The sequence below is a fragment of the Vicugna pacos genome, chromosome 14, assembly GCF_048564905.1.
Source record: "Vicugna pacos chromosome 14, VicPac4, whole genome shotgun sequence".
NCBI lineage: Eukaryota > Metazoa > Chordata > Mammalia > Artiodactyla > Camelidae > Vicugna > Vicugna pacos.
In genome coordinates this window covers 3,150,197-3,171,566 of record NC_133000.1, presented here as the reverse complement: position 1 = coordinate 3,171,566, position 21,370 = coordinate 3,150,197, and the positions used below count along the sequence as shown (strand labels likewise).

The 21,370-nt window shown below is 51.1% G+C and overlaps 1 protein-coding gene across 2 annotated transcripts in view; it reads right to left on the bottom strand.

The window, feature by feature from the left end:
* Positions 1 to 21,370, bottom strand: part of ATP8A2 (ATPase phospholipid transporting 8A2) — a 420,398-nt gene that overhangs the window by 43,778 nt on the left and 355,250 nt on the right. For both annotated transcript variants that reach the window (XM_072976043.1, XM_072976044.1), the window contains one exon: positions 742 to 830. In XM_072976043.1, the coding sequence (XP_072832144.1) occupies positions 742 to 830 (89 nt within the window). The remainder of the gene's footprint in view (positions 1 to 741; positions 831 to 21,370) is intronic.

Genomic DNA, 21,370 nt, shown 5'->3' with positions numbered 1-21,370 from the left:
CCACCCCAAACAAAAATCAGTATTATCTCATGCGGCGTATTCTGTCTTCTTCACGGGTGGAAGAAAATTTACATTATCTTGGAACTTAGCAGCTTTTTTTTTTACATTGTGCATAAGATACTTAGGAAACAGTGTATCTTAAAACATACAAACAAAAACTGAGCATGAATTATTTCCTATTGATATAGTTTAGTCTCCGTGGTTAGTTTTCTCACAGATTTGTGAATGGGCACTTTAGAAGAATTGTATTTGAAGGCTTCCTACTGAGAATTACTTGAAAAAGTGAAGAACACTTCATCCCAAGCATTTGGTGGTGGGAAGTGACTTACACAGACACACTTCCGTTGAAGTCTGGGGTTTAAGGCTGGGCTGTATTTGTGATCACTCAGCATTGATTTTTAGCTATCAGGAGAAATGAATTTTGAGCTATGCTTCTTAAATCTCATGGAACGGATGTGAACTTAGAAATTCTCTCTTACAATCATGCGCCAGGAATATCCCTCCTGACCTTCACAGAGCCTGGCTGCTTTTTCTCTACATTCTCACAGCAAGGTGAAGCATAGGTTAAAAGGAAAACAAACAAACAAACAAAAGCCCCACATCCTGTATATCTGTTACTGGCAGGTGGCAGGAGACCTGTTTCTCTGAAATCCCGCAGCATCTCATTCGTCTGGCAGGGCTAGGGGAAGACAACTGAAGGGCAGGCGACAAGACCTGGGTACCACTCCATCATTCACTTACGCTCTCCACGCCACGTCCTCGATCAGGCATGCGGTAGGAACCAGAAATAATCCCAGCCAGAAGTGCACAGAGCTCAGGACCATGGTCGCCTGCAAGAAATAGAAGTGACACACACGTGAATACCCTTTCCTCCAAAATCAGAGATGCAATTTAATCAGCGTAAAACATCCCATCACACAAAAGCAACAGAATGTATTAAGTTCAACGGAAGTTAAAATAGGCACCTAGGACGAATGTCAGGGGACCTGGCGGGGTGAGCTCCTGGCCGTGGTGTCCACCCACTCATCTCTATTCTTTTGTTTTGAGGAGCGCTGTCCCCCTCTTTTACGAAGTGCTTCAAGCCCTCTCCTGGCCAGAAGCTGTCCTAATCCCGCCTCTGGAGAAATGTCAGAGCCACCAGTCTCCAGCGTAATCATTCACCCACCCACGTACCCATCTGTTCCTGGTCCTCTGCTGCTGGTTCATCCACGGAACCCGCCTCTTGGCAGACCGGTTCTCAACACCCCAAAAAGGAAGGTGATCAGGTCACGGTCCTTGCCTTCAAGGGACTTAAAGTCAGGCGGCGTATCCTCCATCGCACATGGGGTGTACGTGTCATGATTACATTCCCTGGGGGTAGGAGGAAGGCTAGAAGGCTGGGGAAGACTTCTTGGGGATGGAGAGTGGGAGGCGCCTGGAAGAGAAGTCTCAACAGTCGGAGGGCCCGGGGGAGAGCGATTCCAAGTGGGAGGATGGTGACAGGGAGGCAAGCGAGAAGCTCGGCCTTTGATGAGACTTTCCAGCTCCAGGGATGCAAAATGGTGTGGGAGGAGTTGGGGAGAGGGCTTAAGGAAGAGTTACAGGGCTAGATGTCAGTTAGGTGAGGAGCTGAAGAGGGGGCTCAGGGACAAAGGTGGGGAAGCGGGGAGAGGCATTTGCCCTACAGAATGGGGCAGGGGAGGCAGAGGCCTTCTGTCTTGTTTCCAATGAGTAAGGCTTGGGGTGGAGCTGGCTGGCAGCGGCCCCCTGGCCTGAAGGGTGGGCTACCTGGAAAGGGACTGAAGTTAACATGTGACAGAATTCTTTTTATTTTAATTGAAGTACAGTTAATTTACAAGATTCTGTTAGTTTCTGGGGTACAGCAAAGTGATTCAGTTATACACATATATATGTATTCTTTTTCCATTATGGTTTATTACAGGATATTGAGTATAGCTCCCCATGCTATACAGCAGAACCTTGTTGTTTATCTATTTTATATGAAGTAGTTTGTACCTACAAATCCCAAACTCCCAATTTATCCCTCTTCATTCCTTCTCCCCTGGTAATCGTGAGTTTTTCATCTATGTCTGTGAGTCTGTTTCTGTTTTGTAAATGAGTTCATTTGTGCCCTTTGCTGAGATTCCACATATGAGTGATATCATATATTTGTCTGTCTCCATCTGGCTTACTTCACTTAGTATGATGGTCTCCAGGTCCATCCATGCAGCTGTAAATGGCTTTATCTCATTATTTTTTATGGCTGAGTAGTATTCCATTGTGCGTACATATACCACAGCTTCTTTACCCAGGCGTCTTACATGTGACAGATCTCTTCCTGGTCACCAGTTTCCCTTTCCTGAGTTTCACCATTGGACTCCCCCGCGATCGCTGTGTTCTGCTCGTTACAAGGAAGCGGAGCTCCCGGTGGGAGGGAGGGACCGAGAGGCAGAGGCACGATTAACCTTAGGACCCGCTCGGGTCCTGGTGGGGCTGAGAGTCGGGGGCCTAGTATCTCTCTTCATGCTGGGGGGGGGTCCCCAGTCCTCACCGGGCACCCAGGCTTAACTCACTTCCCCATTCCCACCTTCTGCTCCGGTGGGCGGGTCCATCAACTCACATCTCCGTCCGCACAGCTGCTCCATCCACGCAGGCGCAGCAAAGCCCCGCCAGCTGTGCGGGTCCTGCCCCCGAACTCCGGCACGGAGCCCTGTTTGTGGTGCGGGCACTTCATGGCCACGGAACTGAGAAGCAGCGAGATTCGGGGTAGAGTTGTACTCCAACCCTGGCACCAGAGGACTTGCCTTCCTTGTCTAAAAATGAAAGGACCAGCTTTCTGGAAGAATAGTTTAAAACCTTAAACATATATGAGCGCATTTTGCTTCATCAGTGATGTGTCTCAGAATTCATCCTAAGGAAATCAGTAGGAACACGGGAAAAGATGCAAGTTCAAGAGTGTTCACGTGGAAGAAAGTAAGGAATACGTGTCCAAGCAGAGGCCTCACTGACTGTTGTGGCTCCTACGTCCAGGGGACAGCAATGAAAGGGACAGAGAATTAGGCTGTTGACACAGAGCGCTGTGAAGTGACCTAATGAGAAGTGTGGTTTCTGAGACGGCATGTGAAGGGGACCTGCCTTGGCAGGGGGGCGGGGGCAGGGACTGGGAAAGGAAGAAGGATTGGCCCAAGTCTCAGAATTCAACCCAAGATGCCCACCCCAAAGTGACTGCGCCCTGAAGTGTCAGGCGTGACACATGTCAGTATACATCGACACATATGACTGTTTTTGTGAGTTCTGTTTTGGGGTTTCCTCACCTTAAATAAAGCACATTCCAGGGCCTCAAACACAGTGCAGTGGTTCAGGCCTGGATCCACCAAGACCGTTGAGACCACCGACCTCCATACCCACGTGTGCTCACACGTCAGCAAAAACACACGGAACGGCGTAGCAGAGGGCGTGCACTGCTGAATTTTACTTCCATGTCTCTTTGACTATCTCTAGTTCCTGGTTTTCATACAGAAAACACACTACTTACACAGAAGAAAAACTGAACTCACCATCCTCCCTCTCCCACGGGTCCAAGCAAACCCAGGAATGAGCTGGAGTGAGCCATCTGCTTTCTGCAAGTCCTGCCTCCTCTCCACGCCGCTGGCCTCGTTGGCTGACCCAGCTGGACCGTTTAAGGGGATGCTCGACCCACGGAAGGTGGGTTTGTTTAAGCTGCACTTACGGGGACACATCCCGCATCATCTGCTAGGTGTACTTTTCAAAGGACACAGCCTCCTAAAAACAGCGTTCTACACCAGTCACGGACTATTTAATATAGCTTACGAAATTCACAACTTTCCCTGCTGCAGGAAATAAGGAAAATGGCCTTTAAATGGCCCCGCTGGAGACAGGAAGCCCCCTCCCCCAGTGACAAAGGTTATATGGGGACTTGGAAAGATTTTTTTCATTGGTTTTTAAAACTTGGACCTGCGAAGACGTCGTGGGCATAACTAATTATAAAGGTGTGTCTCCAGAAAGGTTTCTAGTGTCCCCGATTTTCACAGATTGCCTGGGGTCTGGGCTAAGGAACTCTGCTAAGGCCGCAGCCTGTGGTACTGAAGTTCAGTTAGACGGCACTTGTTCCGCTAGCATGACAAGAAGTACTTATTGAGCTGGGCTCGGTGACAAGTGGCTCTCAATTACTCCCCCCACCACATATACTATTGAGTGAGGATTTAAAAGCACCCTTTTGATGTGCTAACAGCCCCCCAGGGAAGAAGGCACCCTCCATGCCTTTAGCCAGCGATGCTATTAACCACTTAGGTGCCAAATGCATAGGCACCCACTGCAGTGAATCAGAGGAAAGTTGAGGTAGAGGCGGGAAGTTCCTTGATGAACAAGGACACAGCTGAGGGCTGGAGAGGATGGGGGCCTGTCCGGTTGTCACGCTGCACAGCACAGCCTCTGGTCAGACCAGGAGTGTCCACCAGGGGCACCGCGAAACGTGTCACCAGGGATGAGAGCCTTCAGCAGCTGCTGCGGGCTACACACCACCCACACGTCCACGGTGCTGGGGACCAGCCACACATGGACGTGGTGGCAGATGAGAGGTTCTAGAAAGCAGGCTGGAGGAACCGGAGCTGGGCAAGGTCAGTCTGTGTTCCCCGCTGTGGGACAAATTCGAGACAGGCACCATGTGCCAGGACTTCCCTTGAAGCCTAAACGGGTTCACTGCCCTCTGCTTGCCTCCTCTGTTTCCTCTACTGTTGAGCCAGGACAGCAGAGCATCTGCCCCCTGGGCTGCCGTGCCCAGCGTCCAGTCAGCTGGGCTCATGTACAGTCCATCTCAACAGACCCCAAGGAGCCCTGGGCAAGACCTCCAAAAATGAGCGAAGCTTCTTCCTTAACATCTCCCTGGCTCCCCCCAACCCCCAAGCCTCTTCATAGTGCCCTGTGCTGATCTGGAAACAGCTCTGACTGTTAAATGACTTAGAAGCAGCAAATGAGCTCAGGGGCTGGCGCAGGGCACTGGCGGCTGGGCCCCGGCCAGCTGGCTGCCGTCCATCCCTCACTGCCTTCCCGGAGCACAGCGGTCCGGGACCCCTCGATGAGACATTTTCTCCAGTGTTTTCTTTAACTCTGACAACTGCAACTGAAATTTAGCAGCAGCTCCCAGCTCCCCGGGGGGAGCTCTGCTGCATACCTCTCTCGCTCCCTCTCCCTCTCACTGTTACTTTTTACGGCTCCTCCAACCAAAAGTCCAGATTGCTTTTCTTTCTTTTTTTTTTTTTAACAGAAAATATTCTGGGGAAGAAAAGACTTGACTTAATAAAGAGTTTGGGATAACCGAATGACTGCTGCAAACCATCCATCCCCAAGGGCCACACTGAGAAATTAAAACCGTGCTTTCTACTTTTAAAGCTGATTTCTTTCTTCGTGAAACAAACAAAAAAAAAACCTTCACAGCCGCAGCCGGCCTGCCCTCCCTCCTCCGGAGGTTCTGGAGCGCTCGTCCTGGGCCAGCCTTGCGGTTCGGTGGGAGAGACCCAGGGATGGAGGAGGCGGCGTCCGCCCGCACGTGAACAGCTACCTTTTCATCTCCCCGTGCTCACCGCGGGCAGCATGGAAGGATCCAGGCAGCAACTCCAAATCCCCCACGAGGACTTCCGACATGCCAGGCATGCGGGTGAGTATCCTAGGCCCCACCCCCTCCCCGGGACCGCCCCTCCCCTCCCCGGTATTGCCCACTCTCACTGACCACGCCGTGGGCGCAGGTGCAGGCGCAGGTAGCAGGCAGGCCTTGGTTTCAGCTGCTCCTCCCCTGGAGCCTCTCCTCCCGGACACGCCCACACCCTTGCTGTCTAAGCTCCACCAAAACCCCTGCCAGAGAGGAGAGGTACGATTGCTCCCATCTTACAGATGAGGCAACTAAGGCTCCGTAGTAGGTCAGGGGCCAGTTAAAGGTCACCTGGTAAGGGGCCGAGTCACAACCTGAGCCGAGACCTCTCAGCCGCTTGAGCCGGGGCCTGTCCCGCGGTCTGAGCTCCACATTCTTAACAGACAATGGCTTTACTGTCTGCTCACAATCTTCTAGTGTTTTCTTTATTATGACTTGCTAGCATTTCAGTAACTTCTGTTTTAATAAGTTGCAGGCCTTCCGATGTATACAATCCAGCTTCCATTTTTAGCCCAGAAATCCTAGTTGGACTTTACTGAATACAAGTTAATTCTGTTGCACCATTTCTGACTTTTTTTCTTTTCTGCTTAGAATGTAACATTTTTAAATGATGAACTTAATAACTGGGCCCCTTCCCGGGCCTGTCGTCCCACACCACCACGCAGGGCGCTAGGCCGGTGAGCAGGCGTGCGCCGGACTCAGGCACACCCAGGCAGCCACGTCCTGGGGCTCAGCCCGCCGACCGCACAGCCCAGAACCCCACAGGCTGGGCGTCTGAGTGGGTCTCACGGGTCCCCACTCCTCCTCGGAAAGGACACGTCTTACTAAGATTGGTACCTATGGAGTGAAAATAACACCTTAGTCTTCAAAGCATCCCAGCTGGCCTCGACAGGCCAGGAAATAAGCACTTTTTTAAAAGGGAAGTGATTTGAGTGAGGAGAGGAGGCCTCCACTGGATGGCTCAACAGTCCTCCAGAGGTGCCAGCAGGGAGACGCTTAGCCTTAGCCACACGGGAGGCCTTATGAGTCTGAGACTCTCCAGAGGGATAAAGCCTCCCATGCAGGGACCATGGACCATCTGAGACGCTCTCTAGATTCAAATCCACTTACTTGGAGACAGATGCTCATGGTCCTCTAAGTGAGGCTAGCTGAGCATCCCTGGCCTACTGCTCAGACACCAGAGACCCTATGCCTGGGCGTGAAGGGTCCCACATGACAATACTAGAAATCTAGCAGTTTTCACAGGGGAGGCGGGCTCACCCGCCCAGCGCTGCTCGTCTAGATACAAAACATTCAGTTACACCGATCCACACCCACAGCACAGACACGCGTCACCGCCAGGTGGGTCAGAAACCTCCGGGTGAAAAGCAAAACCCTGACATTTGCAGAAGAAAACGTGGGACAGTACCTGTCTGACTTGGATTAGTTTTTAGACAACCTGATATGAAACAGCAGAAACCATGGAGGAAAAGAGAAGCGTTTGCATTAAAATGGAGAACTTCTGCACTGAAGGGCACCATGAACGAAGTTCAAGAAAAAGCCACAGACTGAGGAATTTCTGACGCACATTTCAACCCCGGTCGTGTGATCGGGGGAGACTTGCACATGTCCACAAACAGAAACGGACAGAAATGTTCCCTGTAGCCTTTTCGGTGATCGACACTCCGGCCCCCCAGTATCGAAAACTTAAATGCTTATCAACAGTAGAATAAATACATACTGGCATATTCATATAACTGAAAACAGCATTAAAATGAGTAAGCCATACTTCTATCACGATGGATAAAGTTCAGAAACCAGTTTTGAAAAAACCAAAATAACCCACTGTTGTGGGAGGGGGTATAGATGATACAGTTGATGTAAAGTTTCAAAACCCTGCAAAAATCAACACTGCACACTGCGCACACTGTGCATGTTTCCCGCAGGTTTATACACACCTAACAGGTGCGTGGAAACAGTCACCATGAACGCGATGAGGGTGCTTCTCTCTCAAGGGGGATGAGACTGGGAGGGTAACTGGGGCACTGGACAGCATGGTTAACATTCTATGCCTTTTCTAAAAGCTATGAAGCAGGTGGCATGTCAATATTTGACTAGGCTGTGGGTTTAACTCCAAATCCTTTGTCTCTCGCTGTGAAAGTCTGTCACCGTGTTGAAAATTCCATTGTTAGGCCCCGTGAACGGCCAGTCTGTGTGAGGCAGGACACAGGGCTGGATTTCAGGGGTGGGTCCACAGGTATGAGACCCCGAAGGTTCAGGTCCGTGTGTGACGTGCACTAGGACCGCGTGGGGTACAGGAAGGGCAGCCCCTGTCCTCTGCTGCCTTTGGTCAGCCCAGGGGGAGGGGGAGGGAATTCCAAGGCAAAGTGGAGGGACACAAGTTCTGCAGGATGGGCCCGTGTTGGGGGCTCACTGAGAGCCCGTCCCACTGTGGACGATGAGAAGCCCTCCAGCCAGGAGCGCAGAGGCGAGGACCGTCATGGACGCTGTGTGCGTAGATCCTGCCAGAGAAAACTGTCCTTGGGTTTAGGGGCTGTATGGCAAGGCCGGCCTGAAAAGAGGGGGAAGCGTGTTGGACTGAGAGCTACAGATTTCACTCAGGAGACAGCAGAACGCCACAGAAGGCGCTGGAAGCAGGGAGCAGTCGTCAAGGTGCCAGCTCACAGGAGCTTCTGAAATGAGGCCAAAAGGAGGTCTCAGCAATCGCCAGGGGGACACAGGTGAGCCTGCACTGGTCAGAGGGTGACAGGGGAGGAGAGGCTCAGAGCCCCAGGCAATGAGGTAGGAGGTGGGACCACAGGGTCTGAATGAGGCCAACTTTCAGAAAGCGCTGGTCCTGAAGAGAGCCTGGCGTTCACAGGAGCACCCGTCATGTGCAGGCTGATGAGGACGGTCCTGACCATGAGAACAGAGCCACATTTTCCTGGGCCTCCTGCATGCCGGGCGCTGTGCTCAGCCCTCTCCCTGAATTAGCCCGTTCCCTCCTCCCGGCGGCCCTGTGAGGCGGGTGCCATGGTGACTCCCAGGGTACCGATGACATCACTCAGGTAAGAAAGGTCTAGGCTGTGACCTGTAATAGGGAAGAAGCTCTGTGTTCTATCATAAGTTAATCACAGAGATGTTGCCCCTAAGCTTAAATGACACATGGTGGCCCACCTCTGGGAAGCTGCCTCCCAGGCCACCGGCGGACAGCTGCAGGAAGGAGGAGATTAACACCTCCCCTCCGAGTCCGGTCGGAACCAGGACTTTCCTCCTCCCCTTTTAGTATAAAAGAAGTCTGAATTCTAACTCAGGGGAGATGGTTCTTTGGAACACTAGTCCACCACCTTCTCCATCTGCTTGCTTTCCGGGACAAAGTTGCCATTTCTTGCCCCAGCACCTTGTCTCTTGATTTACCGGCCTGCATGTGGCGAGCAGCACGAGCGTGGACTCGTAGCAAGCCCGCTGTCGGGCCCCAGGGCCCACGCGTGCTCGGGGGGGGCCTCGTCCTGCTTACTCAGGGGCCACCTGCACCACAGTGACCGGGTGGGCCTGTGGAAATGCATGAACTCACAAAGAGAGGGAATACTGGGTAAGGAAAGGCTTGGTCTGGCACCTGGGTGACCCCTACACTAGGAGGAGAGGGAAAGGAAAAGACACAGTGACATCTCAGTCAGCGGGAGGAAGGCCAGGATGGAGCTGTGTCCTGAAGGGGAGCAGACGTGAGGGAAGACATGAGGGAGGATGACTGGGAGGAAGAGGGTTGAGCAGCATCATGGGAAAATGGGGGGAGGGCGGGAGGCTGGGTGGAGCTTGTCCAGAATGATGAGATGGCAGTGGGGGAGGGGGCAGGAGGGAGAAAGAACCTTGGAACAAAGAAAGTCAAGAGGCAAGGGTGGAGAATGGTCTCGAGAGTGTATGAGAGGGGATGACGTGGAAGCCTCTGGAAGTTCAAGGGCCGGGTGTTAACCAGGAGGTGGGAGGAAGGCAGCGTCAGTAGTTGGCAATTTAAAGAGATTGCTGGGTGGCGAGGAGGATGCTGCAGAAACCGAGAGGAAGTGACCTCAGTCTCCGTGAGTGGGCAGAAAGTGAAGTCACACGTTCAGAATGAAGCAGCCTGGGGCCACGGAGGAGTGAAAATGCCTTGGAAACACTGCTCGGAGGACAGCAAGTCAGATGCACAAATCCTACAATATCAACGAAAGCCCAGTTACCAGCATGAACAGATAAATTCCACGAGGACACAGACTGTCTGACTTTCCATAAAAATGCTGAACAGCAGCCTAGGAACACGGAGCTGAGCACGCGGATGGCGGGTGGAAGAAGGCAGAAGTGTCGGAACAGAAACAGGCAGGGAGTCAGGACAAGAGTGGAAGCACCGCGTAAACCACGGGTCTGGGAGACCAGCTGGCAGCAGGGGAGACAGGGCTGGGAGAACTGGGGAAGAGCATGGTGCATCCCGGGCATTTGCTGAGGGACTGACGGTGAGGGCAGGGGTGGAAAGCAGGGTCTGCGGGAAGGAGGCAGATGGTGGCTGTGCACCGAGGGGAGTCAGACACTAAGATCCCGTGGAAGATGCAGATTCCAGACCAGGTCTTGGAGCTGTAGCCTCACCAAGGCGTGAGGCCGTGGCTGTGCTGAAGGGTCTCACAGGCACTGAGCAGGGCACAGGATTACGAAGACACGATAAACAGAGGAATCGTCCAGGGAGGGAGCAGAATCCCCAACGATGTAGCAAAGGTCAGGAGTGGAAGGTCAGGGTGCAGCCACAAGAAGGTAAGAGATGCTCTGAGCAGACACAGGACCCGGGAGACAAGTGGCCTGGACGATGCTTTAGGGGGACATGTTCGGACACCTCCACGCCGGTCCTACCTCTGAAGTGATGGAGGTGCTGGGATGTAGACCATATAGGGTGACTGAAAAGGTTTGTTTAGTTTTTTAAAAAAGCAACTAGCCAACCAGTTGATTGGATGCTTTCAAAGGAAAACACTATTTTTGCTCCTGTAATGAGCCAGTAAGAGAAAGGGGTTTACAGAGAGGAAAAAATGGTTGGTGGGTGGGCAAAACATTGGGGTGAAAGAGCATGTTAGTAAGACAGGAGGGCGTTCACATGAGGACGTGAAAATAAAGGAGAACCTGAGCAGGGACGTGTTTAAGCCCCGCGTGGCATCTGGGGATGTGCAGCAACTTTCTGCCCTGTCCCTCGGACATGCACGGCCACTTCACGGTTGCACCCTCCCATCTCCTTGGCCTCCCTCTTTCCTCGGGCTCCCAGGCTCCGGGGTGACTTGTGAAAGGAGCAGGAGGTCCATCGTGCTTGCTCCTTTGCTCCCGTTACAGCAGTAATTCAGACGCAACACACATGCGTGTTTAGGTGTGAAAGTTAACACCGCACCCAGGAATGTGAAATACTACACACGTGCAGTGGGGTGAATTTACAGTTACTGCGGGATCCATAACGATGTAATTTCCTGGCTTTGGTCTGTAGAGTTTTTCAGCCTCAACATTTTATTAACTTTTCCTTTAAACCAGCTATCTGTCTTTGGCGAGTATTCCCCGTTGTATCTGCATGCATACTTCTCAGCTGAGTACCATGTCGTCAGAGTCTGTCCACTTCCTCTCATCTCTCTCAGTCCATCTGTGGTTTTTACATCTAACCTCCCGGGGCTTCACCTTTTTTTGGCTCTGCAAATTTAATTAATGTACTTTGGACTTTCTCGACCAGGTCACTGTTGAAAATTCACATAAGACAGATCCCATTTTTTCCCTCATAGTCTAAAAGAAACACTTCAGCTCCATTTCCTTTTCCCATATATTTCAATTTATCTTTTCAGTACAGCTTCCCAAGTTTAAAAATTCTTAGATACAATGGCACGTGAATGCTTCGGACTGAAACTGCTGCAGAGAGCCTGCTCCCCCGCGGCAGACTCGCCTGTTACAGTGGGCTTGGTGTGTAAGTCACGTGTGATGGCACTGGCTCTTCACAACAGACCTTCTTTTCTCGTCTCGTCTTTCTTTCCCTTAATATTGTTGAAGGCCCTGAGGGATTTCTTTTGCTTTTAGAGAACTGTCTTCTTACATTTCTATTAATTTTGGAGACTTGATGATGTTTTCAGAGGAGAAGCACAATAATCAGCCTTCTTTCCCATCTTTTCAAAAACAAAAGTAATGAGGTTACTTAGAGTTGCTGTTACAAAAATAATCCTAGCTGAATGCATGAATGAACTCTACGGATGCATTTGAGATTTTGAATCATAGACTTTCTACAGCGAGGGTCCCCCATGTTTTCCCTTGCTTACTCTTGTAAACTTATCTTACTGTTTAATGCCAGTGATATACAATTTTATGCCTCCTTATCTTTTTTCCTTAAAAACACTTATTAGTAAGCTATTATTAGTCTTTCGTTCTCCGTATTAACAATATGCTCTCTCCCAAGCACAAATATTTATATGTTTATCCCTAGAAAAAGCAAAGTATGTACTACATTCTCAGAAAAAGCCAAAAAATTTCAAATCAACTGTAAGGCAGTAATAGTTGAATGTCCATCTTTGTTGTTCTTTCTAATGAAATCCTTCACAGACTATAAATAAGTTGGCCATGGAATCAATGGGAGAGAAAAATCTGAAAAACACGTTTTTTGAATTCTGTTCCTCTTAGAACTCCTATTTAAATATTTGGCCATATTTCTAATTTGTCTTCAGTGACCTTTACTGGTCAAGATGATTCTTTTTGTTCTTTGTTTTTTTACATGAAGGTACCGGGGATTGAACCCAGGACCTCACACAGGCTAAGCATATACTCTGCCCCTGAGCTATACCCCACAGCCCCCAGGATGATTCCAAGATCACCCCTTTCTCTGTGGATCTATAAATACTTCATTTTAAAACCAGTAACAGTTATTGAAACGTACCGACCAACACAATTGGTTTGTACGAGAAACCCACGGAACGCCACCCAGAAGCGCTTAAGGTAGTGGTTTTCCCGTTAGCTTTCTGCAGAGCAGTGCCTGGAAGGGACTGAGGGTCACAGGTGGTCCGCTGAGCAGATGTGAAAATGGTCACGACCTACAGCATTCTACGCCATGGACCTTGAACACAGTGTCTTGGAAAGTGGGCTGAGGGTCAGGCAATGACACCACTGGTGGAGCAGTTAGAAAGAAGAACTCGGGGATGGCCGGCAATGGCCAGGAAGAAACAGCTCTGCATTATACTGGGGATGATGAAGCCCAGCCCTAAAGGAGGGTCAGAAGCCGGGTCGGGGTGGGCAGCCAGCCTCCCAGTGCACTGCGAACTGGCTCCCAGTGGTTCACCACGAAATCAATCAGGGGGTTCCACGCTGACACGCCACTGTCACGATCCCACCAATTCATTCACAGATTAGAACTTAAACGACTGTCTGTGGGATTAGGGTTCCTTCCCTTTTCCATTCAGCTTGATTTAAAGATGATGATTTACTATTTTTCTTTCAATTAAAGGACACCAGGAAAACATTTGTTTGGAGTCCTGACACGCTGGTCCACCGAGGCTCATTTCCTAGAACTTCTCACTGAAGGTTCAGCAGGGCCCGTCTGTGTCTCCAGAATGAATTACTTCCGCAGACACGCAGGCCCACCGCCTCCCCGATAATCCCCCACATCTGTTCTCGGCCCGCTGCTGGCCAGCGTGGGAACTGGCCAGTCCGCCGTGAGCACCGGCACAGCCTTGGGGTCCCAGCTGAACACGCTGGACGCGGTGAGGCTCTGGTTTAAACCATGTGCGACACAGAGGAAACACCTGTTTAGAGCCTGTCCAAAATAAACGTGCGCTGAGCATTCTGAGGGCTTGGGGTTCATCAGTCAGATCACAGAGTGCGGGGCCCCCAGGTGCCTGACCTTCCCCAGTTCCCAGGGTCGAGCAAGCACGTACTTCTCCAACATTTTAACTGAGGAGGGTCCCTCTAAAGTTGGTTGGAGTCTCACTCCTTTCTGGGTGACATGCAAAATTTCGTGAAATCTATAGCTTCAACCTCAACCAAATGTCCCACGTTGTCTTATTCTGGGCTGAAGTGTAATGCTTATCGTAAAAAGTTAAAATAGAGTGTGCCGTTCTCAACAACTTAATAAATGCTTGATTTATTTGGTTTTTGTTTATTTGTTTTCTGGTTCATTTATTTATTTGTATAGGAGGTACCGGGGATGGAACCCAGGTCCACGTGCACGCTAAGCATGCGCTCTGTGGCCGAGCTCTACCCTCCCCCTCCCTCTGGAGAGAACGACACGACCCAGAGTAAACGCCAATCTCCGCGCCGGGGCACAGCCCTCCGTCGGTGAAGTATGCCGCCACTTCCCCCGTCAGCAGCCCGGCTGGGGAAGGTGGCCCCAACTTCAAGCTTGCTCAGCCATGAAGACAACGTATTTTATTTATGGTATTGCTTTGTTCCAAATGCATCCAAGGTGGAATCATACGTAGAGATGAAACAACAAAAAAATAAAGCAACACAATGTAACATAAAATATTAAATAAGACAACGTGTCCTTCAGGTGGGCAGCCTGCCCACCTCCCCCTAAATTCATATGGTGAGTTCAATGCTTAAGGAATGAGCTTCTTGAGTCCAGGAGGACACATCTGTAAAACGGGGCTTTCTGATCCTTGCGGGATGGTGGCTGGGCACCCGGGTACACAGACACATCGCCCAGGATAGTACTTGGCACTGGGACTCTGAGTTGCAAAACTTGGCAAAATCTAACTCTCTGGAAAGGTCTCTGAGGTCATTCGTGGTCTTTCATTCCAGACTCTGCCCTTGGCCTTCCATCCCCAGCCCTGTGAACCCTGGCCACACCGAGCTGTCTACACTTCTCCAAATCCTCAAGGTTTTTCTTTGCCTTCTTTTTCTTTTTTTTTTTTTTTGGCCTTTGCCCATGTTGCTCTTTGCTTGGCTGACAGCACCCCGCTCTGGTGTTGTTCTGTGAGAATTCCTCTTCCTTCTTCAGGATTCGATACAAGGACCATCCCCTCGGCTTCTCCAGATAGAGTTACACGCCTCCCTGCTCTGTATGCCTCTGTAAGGGTAACGGTTCTGTTGCTACTATTTTTGCATGACTACCATTTGTCGCACACTCCTAAATGTCCACCTGCAGTGTTACCCTCTGTTTCCGAGACGTGGAAGGTGTGGTTCCATCTCAGGTTGCAGCGCCGGCCAGAGGAGAGAGCCGCCATCCATCCAGGTCTGCAGACCCCAGGGTGCACGCTCTTTGCGCCGTGCCTTGTCATTCTGCACTATGCTCAGTGATGCTGACCTGTGTCTTCGCCTTCTTTGTTAGATGGAAAGCCTCCTGAGGGTGGAGATGTGTTCCCTACACCCCTGTGTCCCCAGTAGTTGGCACGTCCTAGGTGGCCACTTATTAACAGAGTCACTGGAGACAATGGGGGGGCCCCTTTTACACAGGCTGTCCACACAGACTATAGGTTCCAACCTGCCTGCTCCGTGGGGGCATCAGCGTCCGGAAAGGAAGTTAGAGTCCAGCAGCCCAGCGCCGTCCAGGTGGCGCCTCCTCCTCAGCCTTTGGCAGCAGGCGCTGAGCGCCGGCGTCCAGATTCCCAAGGGGTTTCAGTCGGTGTCAGATGACCCTTTCCCCTTGGGTGGCTTTCCAGCACTTGCGTCAGGTCAGGCCCTTGGCATGTGGGTCCACTCTGAGCTGATGACTGAGGAGCGACCTTCTATGAGGGGCTGACAGTGGTCACTCTCAGGCCAGACGGCCCCAGCCTGAGGAGACATGGCCGCTGGCCTGGAGGTATGGCCAGGACCACGATCCTGACAGTGATTCCCCCGGGAGACCTGACTCTGGGCGCTGTCTTCAGGGGGCGTGCCCCGTCAGGTAGCGACCAACTGGCTCCAGCAGCTGAACGTCTGCAGGTGTCCTTGTCACACAGAAGACTGCTGGGAAGTCTGCACAGATGTTCTACTGACCTCAGCTGGTGTGCGGCCACATGTGGAGCCTCTCCTGTGACCCTGAGGCCCTCTCAGGGTGGGCTAGCTCACAGTGCCGAACTGTGGGAGGCCTAGGTACACAGTCCTCCCCGGTCCACTGGCTGATGCTGACTGGGATGTGCCTGCCAGTGTCCTGGGACAATCACGACAACTACTGTCACTTACTGAACACTTGCCCTGAGCTGGGCATCATCCTAAGCACTATGACACGAATTCTTTATTGACTGAATGCAGTAAAGTCTGCGATGTTGGCGCAGCTTCCACCATCCTGGCTCCCTCTTGCGGTGACCCTACAAGACATCAAGAGAGGCGGTGACTCGTCTAAGGCCGCAGGGACGACAAGCCATCCAGCTGAGAGACCCTGCACTCTGAACCGTGCGCCACACCGCCTCTCAGGCCTCCCTGCATCTTCTTAAGCCAAAGACCATCAGCGAAAAAGTAGGAAAGGGATCCAAGAACATGACTGCCAAGCCAGGTGGAAAAACTGGGCTGGCCGTGCCACGCAATCCAGTATCAGCGGAAGGAGAAGGTGAGTAAACAGAAGTTGGGGTGAAAGTTCACGTGCAGCTCACAGTGATGCACTGGGGATGGGAAACCCAAGGGAGCCGATGAAGTGAAATTTGGGGGACACTAAATACGGTTCCCTTCAGGTCTAAGCCCGTGAGTGACCTCCCTAGCAGACTGTGAGCAATCTAAACACCCAAGACAAATCCTCTAAGCAGACCTGACTGGATAATCCAGATTCTGTTTGCCTGGGCTTTGGAAGCATCAAAACAGTTCCTTTGTGTGCTGACTTTGGCTCCCTGGCAGTTTTAATGACGCCTCCCACGGCTCACAAGCATATGAAAATCAGGCAGAAGAAGGCCTAAGGTCTTCGAAGCCAAAGGCCACCAGGTGCAAGCCTTCCAGCTTGACCTTTGCCCGAGCAGATTCAGCGGAAGCTGAGCTAACCTAAGGGGAGAATTTTCTGTTTATTTTCCTTTGTGGGGCAGAGGAAAGAGGCGCAGTAAGACTGGAGGGCTGGAGGGGACGGTCAAGACAGCGGGAGGAGAGAGTGGTACCATGTCCTGCAGAGAGACTGGGGAGCGGAAGACGAAGACCTTTGCTTCTCCTGGGGCTACAGAGACTAGAAAGACAGCTGTGAGCTGAGAGAAGAGTGACGTGGTGAGGCGTCAGTCCAGCGCAGGGAGGGAAGGGGTAGGAAGGAGCCGGGGAGGGAGTGGGGACTCCTCCTTCAACAAGCCTCGGGGTGAAGAAGAGACTGCCTCATGAGGAGGGGGGCACGGGCCAGGGGGATGCTCGGGGAGTCACGGCAGCAAAATAGCCAGTCAAGACAAATTAAAAATGGGCAGGAAGTCCCAGGATTAGGTATGGGCTTTATATGAGTTCTGCTTGGCAAGGGAGTGTCAGTCAGGTTGCGTTTGCTGTGGGTAACTAAAAACTCAACTAACGGTGGCTGATTTTGATTTTTCTCCCCCAGTGTTTCTGGAGGTAGGTCTTGGCTCCTCCATGCTCTCGAGTACCCAGGCTCTTCCACTCCTGCAGCACCACTGCCCGCAGTGTTGGCCTTCTTCTCGCCTCCTGCCTGTGGCCTCATGGTCCCAGGATGGCAGCTGTAACACTGGACACACCATCTGCCTTGAGGGAGGAAGTGGAGGTAGCCCACCCAGGTCCACTCACGCTGGAAGCCCCTGGCCAACTGCCCTAGTAACCACCGGCTGACTGTGACTCACGCGGCCACTTACGGCTACGAAGAGGCTGGCCATCCAAATCTGCGCCCTTTTAGCATCCTTAGCGGGAAGCGGTCGGAACGAAAGAGGTTGTTAATGGCATTTGAGTCGGCCATGGAGATACAGAGTCTGACCTAGGGAAGAGGCAGGCAGCCTGGAGCATACAGGGAAGTCACACTGTTCCTGAGAAAGAGAGTGAGGATGCAGAGGAGTTCTGAGAAGGAGAAACATGAAACTGAAGGGGTGTGTGTGACAGCTCAGTCACTGGTGTGGGACATGGGACCGTCCTCTGATCGAGGACGAGCCAGGGCAGCTGGAAGAGAACTGGTGACCTTGGGAACATCCCCTGGGCACGTGGTCGAGCGTCCACAGAACGGCTGACCCACGGAGTGGACTTCAGCACAGGAAACCTAGGACAGCGTTCTGTTTTGGGTCACATCTTTCAACAGGTGATACAGTTTTCTTTTAATTTTATTTTTTGTTGAAGCGTTAGTGAAAAACCACTTCTGACATCCGTTTCCTTCTAACTATTTGGAGTCATCTTTTTATTTTTCTTAAAAGGTTGGCTTTCACATTTGCAGGAAATTCTTGCCGTGTATTCCTGTAGATAGTTACGGGGACTGGTGGAGCTAATTTCAGAGCGGAACTATCAGCGGAGGCTTAGAGGAGAATAAGGAGAGAGGACTGAGAAACAGTGTTGACAATTTCCTTTGGAACACAGAGAAGGAAACGGAATGAATACTTCTACATTCTTCAATTACATAATTTTGAATCAACTGAAAGGATTCTAGATTCCATTATTCCAAAGGGAGTCCTTAAACATGCATGTCGGCTGACTCTGCCTCTGCCTCCATCCGGCCCCCAGCCGTCTGCTCTGGGCAGTCCAAACGTGTCAAGGAAGCCGTGACTCTGCCCAGCTGGAGCTCCCTCCCAACGGACAGGGAGAAAAACGCAGCTTTGCAGAACTCACCAGTTGTTTTCTCTGGGGCTTGAAACCGTAACATTTCCCTTCCCAGGAAATCGTCGGGGATGTTTATTTTTTCAAACTTCATGAATATTAAAAGCACCGTAACCGAAGCCAAGATGTATGAAAAATGAAGGCAGTGATACCAAACGTGGGTGTGCCCCTTTCAGAGCAGTCCGCGTCAACGGAAGATGAAGGGAAACGGTACGAACATGAAGCTAAACCGAACACAGTTCTGGAGGCGCAGGGATGGCCGCCGAGTCTGGGCTCTGGCCGTGCAGCCTGGGATGCTGGCGGCGCAGGGAAGCACGGACCTGTCCTGCGAGGGGACCTCAGAGGAGAACGAACAGGCATCTTCCGGAAACTCAACGTGCCAGTTCTTTTTTTAAAAGGTTCACCCTTACTCAGCCTGGATATACCATGAAACTCTGAGGATGTACATAACTTAACGTGAAGAACTAATAACCAGGGAGCGGCTTCGATAAGACCTTGTGAATATTCAGACCCTTTAGATCTTTGAGTGGCAAGAAGGTGTCTCCCCAGCATGAACTCATTCACCACAGCGTGTATCGTACTGTTTCTCTCCCAGCCCTGCTGGCCCATGAGCAGCCCCACAGCTGGAGAACCCTAACTGGCATTATGATAAAAGAAAAAGTTCAGACCGCTGACCCAGACAGCTACCAGCCTCTCTGGGGACTCAATATGATTCACCTCCCACCAAAGTCAAATCTGATTTATTTTAAAGAGAAAAACCAAACACTGAACTCACTTCTGAAATGCAGAAGCCATTACATTTTGTCCAATAAAAGTGATAAGATGCAGAATCTCAACTGTTGTAGGAAATGCTTTTTGTTGGGTGTTGAGCAGTACGGGAGGTGAAAACACCATGCGGGGAGGTTCCTGAGCACAGAGACCGCCGTGGGGTGGAGGTGGCGGGACCAGCACTGAATTCACACACTTGTATCAGAACAGACTGTGTCCCTGAGACACTGGGAAGGCAAGAAGATGAGAGAGTGGAGACGGTCAGGAGCGGCAGGAAACAAAACGAGCAGAGGAGAGGGAGGCCCAGGAGACTCCGGGGACGCCCCTCACCCATCCACGCCGGGACCTCGTGGCTCTCTGGAGTCGAGGTGTGTTACCACCACTTTTCAGTTCTTTCGCTTGTTCTTCCAAACACTTCTGACAGTTAATTAAATAAAACTGTATTAATTCTGCAATAATTTAAAATTTAGCTTTTTGTGACTGCTAAATTTATTTTTATTTTCAGACTTGAAGCTTTTTTTTGAGACATGATCCATCAATTTATGTCTTTCTCATTCATTCATTTAGCAAAACATCCATTGAACACTCACAATCTGCCAGACACAGTATTAGATACTGGAGATACAGTGGGCTCAGTGGGGACATGGGTCACACCCTCTAGAGCCTCCCACCCGTTGGAAAAGAAAGGTGTTGAGTGAATGTTAAGGTCCTGGAAAGTGGTACACTGGACAACGGGCTGCCCTGGGGTGGGTGGCACTGGGGGGAGGGGCAGGAGGAAGGGTCAGGAAGGACCCTCCTGAATGAATGAGCCACTTTCAGCGGAAGCTCAGAGGCTAAGTGTGAGCTGATCAGCTGACCGGGGAGGTGGGCTGTGATTGGAAGGAACCGAAGGCCCTGTTTGCAAGGCCCCAGAGGCTGGAGAGAGCCTGGAACGTTCCAGGAACAAATACGACAGAGCAGAGTGAGCGAACGAGAGCTGACACAGAGAGGAGTTAGATGGTGGAGGGTCTTCGCGTCTCGTTTAGCACCCGGACCAGAGCAAAACGTCAAGCTGACGCCATCACAGAGCGTTAACAGCAAAACGACGCCCTCCAGAAAGATGACTTAACCATGGAAAATTTCCTGTAACACTTGAGAACTGTGGCCTGAAATCTCCAACTCTCAACTCTTCCTGTACTTAAAAATGCACCCACATCACACCCGCATTATTTTCATTTACTTCTTGGACGATAAGGCATCTCTTTCCTTGCCCCAAGCTTTCTGTCCTGAGCTCCTGACTCCTCCCCCTTCTCTTCCATGCCGCCCCCTCCCCTGACTTCACTCCAGCTCTCGGGCCCTAGGACATTCTCCTACCAAGACGCCGTCCTGCCCCAGAATCCTGGAGACGATCTCTATTTTCCTCCAGGTCTTGCTGAGGGGAGGCACTGTTATTCTTAAGAAGTCCCCACAGTCTCCTTGCCCCTGCACCCCATAGCTCACAACACTGTTCTTCTGCAGTTTGAAGAAATTTGCTCCGTATTCATTCCTTACACACAACATATTTACCCCACGTTGTTTCCTTCACCAAGTCTTAAAGAACAATGACTAAACATTTCACTTTCATATTCTCAGCACGGAGCTCAGCGTCTGACAGAAAGGAGACCCACTAAATGATTTTTTACCTGAATTCAGTAAAAACTGCGAATATTTTAAAATCCTTGTTATTCCCCAAATACGACATAGAAATACAACCCCACGTGCAAATAAATAAATAAATAAAGCACACGCCAATCTTTCTACCTGGTTAGTTCTCAATGAGAATTACACACAGTGGGAACCAAAAACATCGCAATGGAAAATCAACTTGAGATGCTGTTACAGGTTGACTCGTGTCCCTCCCAGATTGTTACATTAAGTCCTCCACCACCAGTGCCGCAGAACGGGGCCTCGTTCGGAACCAGGGCCATTGTGGGTATAATTAGTTAATGTGAGGTAATTGGGATGGGACCTGAATCCAAAATGACTGGCGTCCTTAAAAAAGGGGAAATGTGGACACGGACACGGGCACGGGGAGGACACCCTATGAAAACGAGGGCAGAATGGGGGTGATGCCTCTCCAGCTGAAGGAATGCCAAACACGACCCCAAACCACCCGGAGCAAGGAGAGAGAGGTCTGGGACAGGTCCTCCCCCACAGCCTCACGAGGAGCCAGCCCTGCCCGCACCCTGACCCCAGACGTGTAGCCTCCAGACTGGGAGACAGCACACGTCCGCTGCTCAAGCTGCCCAGGGCGTGGTGCTTTCTTACAGCGTCCCCAGGAAGGGAACTTGGAGGTTAACTACGGTC